This window comes from Echinococcus granulosus (genome assembly GCF_000524195.1).
Source record: "Echinococcus granulosus chromosome Unknown EG_S00009, whole genome shotgun sequence".
Classification (NCBI taxonomy): Eukaryota; Metazoa; Platyhelminthes; class Cestoda; order Cyclophyllidea; family Taeniidae; genus Echinococcus; species Echinococcus granulosus.
The window spans coordinates 1,470,978-1,481,403 of record NW_020170389.1 but is presented as its reverse complement, the minus strand read 5'-3'; the positions used below and the strand labels follow the sequence as shown (position 1 = coordinate 1,481,403).

The following is a 10,426-nucleotide window of genomic DNA, read 5'->3' as shown; positions in this document are numbered from 1 at the left end:
TTCGTACCTTCGCCGGGTGGGCTGACGTCTGGACCATGCCCGTAACCCCAAATTATACTGCATGTAAAATATATATAACCTATCCGAGTATTACGTCTTCGTCTTCAAGGTAGTCTTGGGGCACTACATACCAACCTCTAGAATGATCATTGGTACATGCAGCCGGCGGAAAAGCGGTCACGAGCACGTGTCAATTGGCTTGCGTTTGATACGCATTATCATGGCCAAGTAGGGGAACTGACGAATTTACCTGCATTCCGATTCGTCTTTTTTTTCCTCGTAATTAGTTCAATTGCTAGGGCATAATGTTAATGGACGTCCCACCTGAGGCCGCAGATGTAGCCGCCACTGTAGATTACGAGAATGTACCTATTTTGAAGGAGGTTTTTCAGCACTGTATTTATCACAAGGATGGTCGCCTTCAAGATGATACAGAAGGCAAGAAACTTCGTACCTATGATATTCTGTGATTTCTCCGATTTGCTCGTAGCACGCTCCTTGATCTCCCAGTAATATCTATTACCTCGAAACGGAGTTTTCTAGAGGGTTGTTGTCAGACACCTCAGGAGATTATGAAGGGTAAGACAGCTGATGAGGTTCGTAAGACCGAACTCCACTCTTCAGAAGGAATAGGCAACTTAGAAAAGGTTATTTACGGTGCTGACAGGTGTATTCATTTGAATTCCTTCCCAAAAATGGCACGTTCTTCCGCTTATATTTAAGAATGGGAAGATTTTTGCAGCGTTTTACCCATCGAGTGGGATCCAAATGCACTAGCCATAACCCCTAGGCTATGCTTAAAGATTCATGGAATCTGAACAACGAGAGTGTAGAGTTCGGTTTCTAGTACAAAGGCTTTTCGTGCTGGGCCGCATTGTCCAAGAATTCCTTACTTCTTTTGAATGTTCATTTATCTGAAAATCTAACCGGGACCAAAATCAGTCATACCAAATAGCTGTCATCACCCAGATCTGTTTCAAATAGTAGCGGATGGCTGACACCACAGTCACCTTGACACATTACGCAGACCAGCTGGTTTAACTTCTTGGACACATACTCACCTGGCTTCATGACCCGAGTAACTTTGTGGATGGAAGATAGAATCGCCAAGTCATGGCAACTCAAACGCCACTTAGAAATGACGATGGATATTAGTATGTAGCAATTTCAACCTATTCTACTACTTCAATAAAAGCATTGATAAACCATCGATGGTGAAACCACCCACGATTCAGTAGCTTATGTATACTAAATGTGGAAAATAGCTATTAAGTCCACTCTAACCAATCATTAACGCAATTTGCGATCATTTGGCAAAGTGACCAATGTTCTTTAAAGAACTTAACATTCAAGCGATACGCTGAACGCAAATGAATACTCGTCCCAACGTGTTCCCATCTTATAAAGTGCAGATCCAATGCATCCTCCAACCTTTTAAAATAAGCATGAGATCCGGAAATCTGCTAAAAAACTGAACATTTCACGACTTCAATTCTTAGGTGTATCTAAACGACAAAACCCACTACAAAAGGGGTTTGCCATAATCTAGCATTCTAGGTTTCCCAATAGTGATAACTGTTTCAAATGTATGGATGGGAAGCATCGAGGAGGAATAATGCATAATGTTTAAGAGTACCACGTGGATCTCTCGCTTTGGCTTTGAGCAGGCGCGCAGTTTATGGGCCGATCGAGTGATCTGCCATGCTCGCTAGGGGGCGGGAAAACCTCCATAAAAATGCTAATTTAACCGATTGAGCACTTCAGGAAGCTGGTTTGGGATTATCACAGAATAGAGAATGCAAGGAAGTTAACACCCCTATTTACGATACGAAGTTTACCAGATATTGAGGCTTCAGCAGATACCAAAACACTCATACAGCCGAGGGAAAAGTTAAGAAGAATCACTATGATATAATGTGTCACTAAAAATTGACACTAACTATATACAATTAAAGATGCTGTTTCCCAGGCACCACCTGTACGTGTAGAGAACCACACTATTGAAAGGGTGCATAAACTTTAACATGTACTCGAATCACAAGGAGGACTGACAAGAATAAGAAATAGCAAAATCCCAAGTTTGTGGCAGTCAACATGATCACTTGTGAGTGGCGAAACACAAAGAGCATTTCGGATGTGCGACTCGACCGCATGAGCAAACTTAACAGACTAATTCAATGTACGGACACCAATTAAAGTGTGCGCAGAATAATGCACACTGAGTTTTTGAGCATATGAGCAACAGTACACCGACCTTAAATAAAATACGTAAGGAACATAAAAGGAGAGGTTAAAGCAAAGTTGTTAAAATACAATTCGCTCACTAGAATCAAGAGTGGAGATCACGGCATTTACGTCCACTGGACAATCAGCTGGTCCTGATAAATGAATAGTGTAATGTCACTTTTTTAAAGGTACGAAGGAGGACTATGGTTAGCAGTGTTCTGTTAATTTAACGCATGCACCCATCGATCGCGCACCGGTCAGTAAATCCACAGGCGGAAATCATGCGTTCTTGATTCAAGCGTTGAACAAACGGATTAAACAAACAAATAAATTGAAATTGGAAATATGTGATTAAGCCCTTTTCCCTACAGGCCACATTTTGGACGAAAGAAAGTGAGTGTTTTGGCTCCTGAGCCATAAATTAAGGTCAATGATCGCTTAACACTTGTTTCGTAGTTATTGTTACGAAATCAAGTGGTGCTTGGCAAAAAAAATTCACACGTTGGTGCACTAGTCAAGAGCCAAAAGAAAAATAGACGTAATTTAAATAAAGCTCTATTCTGGTTGAAATTTTACAATTTTAACGAATACAGTACCACCCACGAAGTGGTTGGTGCAGAGCCGCAGTCGAGCGCCTTGGTAGTGGGTGTACTTTAAGTGTGCTGTTGCGGTTATTGGATTATTTCGCTGTTAAAAGTTCAGTTAGTGCTTTGCCTTGATTGTTATTCCCATTTATATTCCTTATTGAGCAATTTGACTTGTGCATCTCAGGTCCAGTAGCAGTGTGCCGGAAAAGCACGCTGCCACATCATCTCTGAATGCACCTTTCCTCTAGGAGACTTCTAATGTTAACGACAATCTATGTACTCCCAATTTTATCATATGAAAATGCAGTAGATACTTGTTCTCTGCCTTAAAATTCAACTGAGCTATATGGAATTTGGTAAATTTCTGGAGGAATGCATTTCCGCACATTGGAATAATACATTTTGGATAGCACTCACCAGATTCACTTGAGAAGGTCCCACACTTGATAATAACCCCACCCGGCCCTTTATAGTCCATTGGTTTGATTCTTAGTGTTTGCGCACCCCTTCAACTTTAGGATAAGTTCCTTGTTGGCAAAACCCTCTTCAAAGCTACACAAAGTGGAGGGAGTGGTGCACTTACTCCTGTCGCCTTCAGGGGCAAGGCCATCTGCATTCCACCCGACCCGGTTGTGAAGGAACGCGTTTACTTAGACTTTTTCGGGCAGTTGCATCAAGAGCACGCAAGTCCTGAGTGTCGAGTAGCACAAGGATATCTGGTGGGTGCAGACAGTAGTAGCGGCGTCTGTACCTACCTTGTGAAGGTCACTGCTGTACGCGGTAAGTTCGGGCGCAGGTACGGCTTCTCCCACCGCGAAGTGCAGTACCTCTATCCCGAAGAGGCCTTCTACCTTTCCGAATGTGGCCGTCTGCAGGTCTACGATGGTGGCCTCTCTCTCAGCCTGCAACAACTTTGTAACGCCGTCTTTCGCAGTGCCTTCGAGTTCTCATGCTACACCGCCTACGCGTGGCTTGCCCGCCAGGGTTTCGTGCTTCGACGGCGTGAAGCAACCGATACTGTAGCCACCAATCCTTTTGCAAAGGAAGTGGAGCCGGAGTTCATTAATGTGTTGATGAACCCTTCCCCCATGGGTGATGCTTCAAAAGAGGCGGAGAGGCAGTACGATGACGACACTGATGCAGACTTCCTAATGGCCTCACCTTCTAACCTCACTCCAGTTGGAGAAACGGGTTTGAATGAGTGGGTCTTGCATGACCGTTCACCTTGTTCTGGGGGTAATAAGGCGAGCGCAGATACTACTAGTGCTCCCGCGGTTGTGTTCAATGTTTTTAGTGATCGAACTGTAAAATTTACGAAAGGCAGACCCACCGAACCGGATTTTGTGTTTGTTGTAGTGTCACTGGAAGATGGGGTACGTTTCCTGCCCAACAGACAATTTCGGAGAAGCTTTGGGCTTTCACCGGGAACCAAAACTATACTAGCCAAAGTTGATAACGGTGATGTATACTTGCAGTGTGCACATCCGTTTTCCATACCAACAATAAACCAGATTTGAGTCAACTGTTGCTCCTAGTTCTGCAATAGGTGGTAGTCCTATTCCTAGTGCGTCCCAAAAATCTAATGACGTTTACACATCGCAGAAGTAAACAAGCCAGGGCTAGTAGTGCTGTAATGCAACGGATGCCCCACATCATAGAGGCAAAGATAGGTTGGGTAATGACAAGGACTCGACTGTCCCATCGACAGAGGATCCCGGGAGAGCTGTCAAGAGGAGGGTTTGTTAGGGGGCTCGGGGAGGCACCAACGTCTCCAGGCCATCCTCACACGATCCCAGAGAGCGGAGAACGAATCTAGTGCAGGTCGCACGTCCAACAGAGCGAATTTGAAGTCAGGATCTACCTTCTCTGAGTCATAGTAGTCGATGATATAGCGTACATCACAACCGCAGCGATCTACTACCCAGTCGTGCCGATCGAAGGGCAATTCATGGCCCATCCAATGTCTAATGCGCGCCCGAGGAGAGTAGTTATTGGCATCACCGGCGAACCGCCGCAGTCGAGGTGTTCGGCACTTGTGGTAGTGCAACTCCTCCCATTTGAGTACCTCTGCCCACGCAGCCTCGTTGTTGGCGTTGTGGATGCGCACAATATTGTTCAAGTCCTCCGGACCGATCTCGTCGTCGCGCCAGCGCCAGCCCTTCCGCAACATTGCATTCCAGAACATCTGAGCTGAGGGGTAGACCCAGTTTGTTTCCTCGCCCTCTTTCACTTCCGCTTTCGGAATGCTGGAGACCACTCGCGTGGTTGAGAGCGGAAACGGTTGACCGGGACTGGGATCCTGGTTTTCCTTTGGCATCTGCATGGAATACCCCATCGCAATTATGCAAGGATGCGCCGCGCCGAATCAGGCGTAAAAATCACAGCTATACCATGTTGAGCAAGTTTAAAGTATCATCTGATTCACTAGCTACCGTACACGCAGTTGGATCGGACGGGTCTTCAGGACGCCTTTTGTAAGGACAGCCACTAGAGCCAGCCATTGTAGCGGGGCTAAAATGTGGAAGATACCAAAAGCATGCCGGACCACTTTGGGTAAATCATCATTAGTAAAGATAAGATACAAAGGCGATTCAATAAGTAAGACGGCACACCAGGATGTGGCCATAAACTTAAGTTATGAAACGGTGGATGTAGATCAGAACAAAGTGGCACTGCGCAGAGGATGTGTCAGAAGAAGCGTCCCTCATTTAGGGATGGAGTCAATATTTTAATTAGGAAGTATCGCGTGACCTACGGGAAGGTTGAACGATGGCACCAAAAAGGCTAGTATTGGCACAAATATCCCCAAGGCTCTGACCTTCACCAGCAAACTCCTTAAATTTAAGCAAAGCTTATGAATTATCATCCCTGAGAAGCCGCGATAATTCGCAAGACTGAAATCTGACAGAAGTTGATTTAAAAATGTCACCGTAAGTAGGACACCTAACCTCTCTGCATTGTTTGATAACAAGGAATCATATGAGATAAACAAGTAGCAGCATACAGCATTCACAAACTTGGTAACTAATGTTTTGGACCTGTGTTGTAAAATTTGAACTCACTAGTTGTTTGTAAGATAGCGAAACAGGAAAAGCGCTGCAGCCACAAGATAATCACACAAACATTTTATTCCATCAACCGATTTTAAGCACACGTCGCCAAGATGGCACAAGAAGGGATTATCTCCCAGAGCGAAATTATTGCTTCTCGTTTTTCACCGTGAGTCTTTATACGAGTGCACCTTGGCCTTAGCAAAAATAGATGCGGCATATCAGAATTTATTTGATGAAGAGTAAGGACATAATGTCAAGGGATAGCATGTTCCGTTGACGCACAGATGGGGTTAGTGTAGCGTCCCGAGACTCTCTGAAGACGAAAGAAGACACAATACTCGGGCAGAATATATGTATATTCAGCACGGAGAAGGTGTCTGGGCTGTTGGCATGGCCCAAAAGGCCAGCCCACCCAGCGAGGCACAAGGGGGCTAATTCAAAGCACAAGTGTGGCGCCTCACTAGAACCGAGGGAGAAACCACTATCATACTACAGTTAGACTAAGTGCATTGGCTGCTTCTGTAGGTACCCACAACCAAATTGAAAAGTTTGGCAATCTACAAATTTATCTTGCATGCTCAGAAATACATTCAAAATTTGTCAAAATTTGTCCTTTGTTCAAAAGTAAAGAATATTAGCAATCTGCCTTTGGCACTTAAATATTTTTTCAACCACTAGATTTTTTATATTTATTAAAAATTTCAGATGGTGAATCACTGACAATATATGCTCATAAACCTTGTAAGCCCTTTCGCAATTACACTGAAATATTTCCATTTCTGATAGGTGGATTGCTTATAGGGTTTCATTCGTAACACCAAAAGTTTTACCAATAATTACACATATTATTGTAAATGCTTCGCGAATGCACCCACTGTTTGTGATTTATTTTTAGTTATAATCGGTATAACCTAGGTTTTGCGCCTTCACTTGTTTCTTTCTTGGCACTCTGTTTTAATTGCAACTGTCCCAAATCGGCCATGTTTGTGTTTTACAGAATTGTCGTTGAACCCGCATTTGTTGTATTTTCTTCGAAGATGCCAGTTAAGCTGGTGACGTCCGACGAGGTTGCATTTGATGTGGATCTAGAGATCGCTAGACAGTCTGTGATGATTAGAGATATCTTGGATGGTGCGTATTCTCATCTGCTATGTTTGTCGTCTATGTTCCGCAATGCGTATTTCATATTTTGCATTCGTTTAATGTTAAACTTTTTTGTTCTACTCTAGTTGCTTGCTTTATCTTCCTTGTTTTTTTGCCTATTGCTAGCTTTGCTGAAATTCTCGTAATATCTTAGTGAGAATATGCCTTGGATGAATTTTGCGTTCCTGTGACCCCCGATTTCCTCCACGGTGCTTTCGTTGGAATATTCTATAGAGATTTCATCATAAACTGGAATAAATTGCCTTTTATTTGTACATTTTCCTGGTTGAATTTCGTTGATAGACGTTGGACCTGAGGTTGCAGAAGACGATGAACCGATCCCTCTGCAATACGTGAATGCTGCAATTTTTAAGAAGGTTCTTCAGTGGTGTACGTATCACAAAGACGACGTTCCCCAGCAGGATGACGATGAAAATAAGGAGCGTCGAACGGACGACATATCTAGCTGGGACCAAGAGTTTCTTCGAGTCGATCAGGGAACTCTGTTTGAACTCATTCTAGCAGCTAACTATCTCGACATCAAGGGTCTTCTTGATACGTGCTGCAAGTCTGTTGCAAACATGATCAAGGGTAAGACACCGGAAGAGATCCGCAAGACTTTCAATATCAAATCGGATTTCACCCCTCAAGAGGAAGAGCAGGTAACCTGTACGGATTGATGTTTAGTTTCGGTCGTCGTCTCAGCAAATTCTTTTGTGTGAACTTCATGAAGAGGCTTGTCACTGGTATTTTTCTTCCCATTCTAGGTTCGCAAGGAGAATGAATGGTGTGAGGAAAAGTAGATACATACGTGTTTTACCATTTACTGTCATGTGTTCAGGTACGATTTTTGTTCCACTTATCAAATATATGTAAGCGTTATTGTTATTACTTATCCTCGTAATGATTCTTGTGGGTTTCCTAAACGGAATCTGTTGTTTATTTCCGCTTCTAGTCGTCTAATGTTAATTGTTACTTGCATTTTTTGTTTAGGCTACTGTAGTCACCTACCGTAACTTATAGGGGATTGTAAAATGCTATTGTTTGGGAAAAGTATTGGTATGGGTAAACATACTGGTGTTACGTATTATTCTCCTTACTAATCTCTGGTTTGGAGCCCCCGTATCGCAAAATGTCGTTTGGGCATGATGAAGTTCGAGCTTGTTTGCTCCGCAATGTTAAGCTTGGTTATAAAACTGTGGAGAATGAGCGGTGGCGTGACGTACTGCTGATTAAGAAGTGACTTGGTTTTGATGGTGTTTCGTTACTTGCAAAACGTCCCTTGGTTGTGCAGAGTCGTCACTAAAAATACTTCGCTTATTTTATATAGTGAAAGCGAGTGACTTTTGGTGACTCGCCGGTTGGCTTGAGGTGGAAGTAATCTATGCGCCTTAGCATTCCAATGTAAAGCAGACATACTATTAGTTGTCTGGGACGAACCCGTACCTATAGCCAACTTAAGTCACCACTTTATCCACGCAATACTGACTACCCTTGATGCACCACGGACGGAGTTGATCATTGTGAATTTCTCACTAAAGGCCGAAAAATTAAGACTGGGATCTGTCTATTCTACACGGATTAATAATACAAGACAATACACTGTAAACGTTTGTGTTTTGCCGACTCATGCGAATGAACATTTGGCACTAGTACTAGGTAATAAACATGCAATCAAAGCCGGGGTGTCGAGATGAAGACTTTTCGCTTCTAAGGAAAATTGGTGTTCGAGGACTCGTGTTCCAATAAGCAAATAATCATATATCTCACAGAAATACAAATTTCATATTTTAAGTGGTCTTCTCCAGGTGGTTAGTTTGCAGTTTCAAAAAGAACAGTAAGATCTCATTTACCTACCTTGTATACACGGTGCATGGAATGAATATTTAGGAGTTCAACGAACCACTCTCGGATTACAAGTGGCTACGCACAATGCAGTGCCATTCCCTCAGCACATCATCTGGCGATTTGTCGTGCAAATTCAGATAAGGGTAGAGAAAACCATCCTCAGGACCTAGCTATTCTCTCCTGCCTCGATACATGCGTTCGGCGTCTTGGCTAGTCTCAGATCCATGACCTTGGAATTTGGGGGTCGGCTTCCGTAGCACGCACGACGATGAGTCACCACCGCGCCTACTATCACATGGATTTTAGGTCTGTCGAGTCATGGCGCCAGTCACGATTCCCCAGGTCAACTCCTCCGTTAAAATTCTTCTAAATACCTATGCTTACTTTCCAGAGGAAGTCTGATGTGACAACTCTGTTACACATTGATCCCCCCATCAACGGTGGTGCTACAGAATCTCATATTCAGTACAAAAACGCTGATAGTAGCCACTGTCTTAGCACTCACTCTAGAGTTTGCTTTCAACACGACGGCTTTACCCACTTGGTAGCCATTTTGTCGGCCATGTGAGCAACAGTTAGCATACGTGACGTGTGATCAACATCGTTCATGGTGAGCTCCAGTCGAAGGAAGTTCAACATGCGATTAGCCCCCGATGATGAGGGGACGTCGACAGCGTTGCTTAGACAGCTCAGTTAACCACGCCATCATGTTCTGGTTTGATCATATGAGCGGACTTCGCTACAAACCATTTTCATATCAATGCGAGTTTATTTGCTTCCTCTAATGAGCATTCACACTACATCTCAGCAAAGTTTAGTTTACCAGTTTCAATGGCGACACTGCCTTCGTGTTGTCCAATCACACCCCATTTGAGTCGAACCCACCCGTGATGTGTTAAATAGTAAGCTAAACCCACTTCCGCTAACAATCCATCACCAAATTTCAGCCGTTTCTTCCGAGAATTGAAAACTAACCAGGTTGAAAATAACTTGATGTACTTCCGAAGGAAATTACTGCATGTACCTTGCAATATTATTATTGATTCAAATCTGATACCCATTAGATGGCACGGCATTGCACAGTCGTAACGCAAGTTGTCCGTCTGGTATTTGGAGGTGTCATGAAAGGACATCGGAACCCAAAACGATGGGGGAAGCAGCACATTCTTACTGGCGAAAAAGATGCGTGAACGCAAGCGGCAGTCATGGTCGACGGTTGGTTCCATTTTACTTCAATTGCCCCTCCACCAATCACTCAACAAAAGTTGTCGATAGGGCAACCAGTATGCATATCGGGCTAATGGACAGAACTGTTCAGCAAGAGCTATCGAATGTCCAAACCTCACACACATACAAGTAACCACGTGAGTCAGAAGAGGCACAGTAACAATGACAAGATCCTAAATAATAAAAAATATAAAGCACAGCAAAAGCCAAGCCTCATCAGTCATCTTGCATTCAAGTAGGTCTCAACGGAAGTTAACTGCGTTTGAACCAAACGCGTCCAAAGGAGCAAATTCTGATAGTGATCCAAGTTCTCGCTTGATGCAGGTAAATGCATGGCCGCAC

General features: G+C 43.6%; 4 protein-coding genes across 4 annotated transcripts in view; 2 read left to right on the top strand and 2 right to left on the bottom strand. All coding sequences in view use genetic code 11, as the record gives it.

Moving 5' to 3' along the window:
• EGR_02171 (S-phase kinase-associated protein) overlaps window positions 1-470 on the top strand; it is a gene marked incomplete at both ends in the record, with an annotated part of 2,682 nt that extends 2,212 nt beyond the window's left edge. The window contains one exon of the mRNA XM_024491420.1: window positions 300-470. Coding sequence (XP_024354273.1) covers window positions 300-470 — 171 coding nt within the window. The remainder of the gene's footprint in view (window positions 1-299) is intronic.
• Window positions 471-4,539: 4,069 nt separating this feature from the next.
• Window positions 4,540-5,148, bottom strand: EGR_02170 (Cytochrome c-type heme lyase; the record flags this gene model as incomplete). Its single annotated transcript, XM_024491419.1, has 1 exon — window positions 4,540-5,148. One exon carries the CDS (start codon window positions 5,146-5,148, stop codon window positions 4,540-4,542), a length of 609 nt encoding a protein of 202 aa, XP_024354272.1.
• An 828-nt stretch (window positions 5,149-5,976) lies between these two features.
• On the top strand, window positions 5,977-7,812 carry EGR_02169 (S-phase kinase-associated protein; the record flags this gene model as incomplete). Its single annotated transcript, XM_024491418.1, has 4 exons — window positions 5,977-6,032; window positions 6,864-6,997; window positions 7,313-7,671; window positions 7,777-7,812. The coding sequence occupies 4 exons, from the start codon at window positions 5,977-5,979 to the stop codon at window positions 7,810-7,812; spliced, it is 585 nt and encodes a 194-aa protein (XP_024354271.1).
• Window positions 7,813-9,023: 1,211 nt separating this feature from the next.
• EGR_02168 (Erythroid differentiation-related factor) overlaps window positions 9,024-10,426 on the bottom strand; it is a gene marked incomplete at both ends in the record, with an annotated part of 12,982 nt that continues 11,579 nt past the window's right edge. Inside the window, 2 exons of the mRNA XM_024491417.1 lie at window positions 9,024-9,165; window positions 9,399-9,545. Of these exons, the coding sequence (XP_024354270.1) occupies window positions 9,024-9,165; window positions 9,399-9,545 (289 nt within the window). The remainder of the gene's footprint in view (window positions 9,166-9,398; window positions 9,546-10,426) is intronic.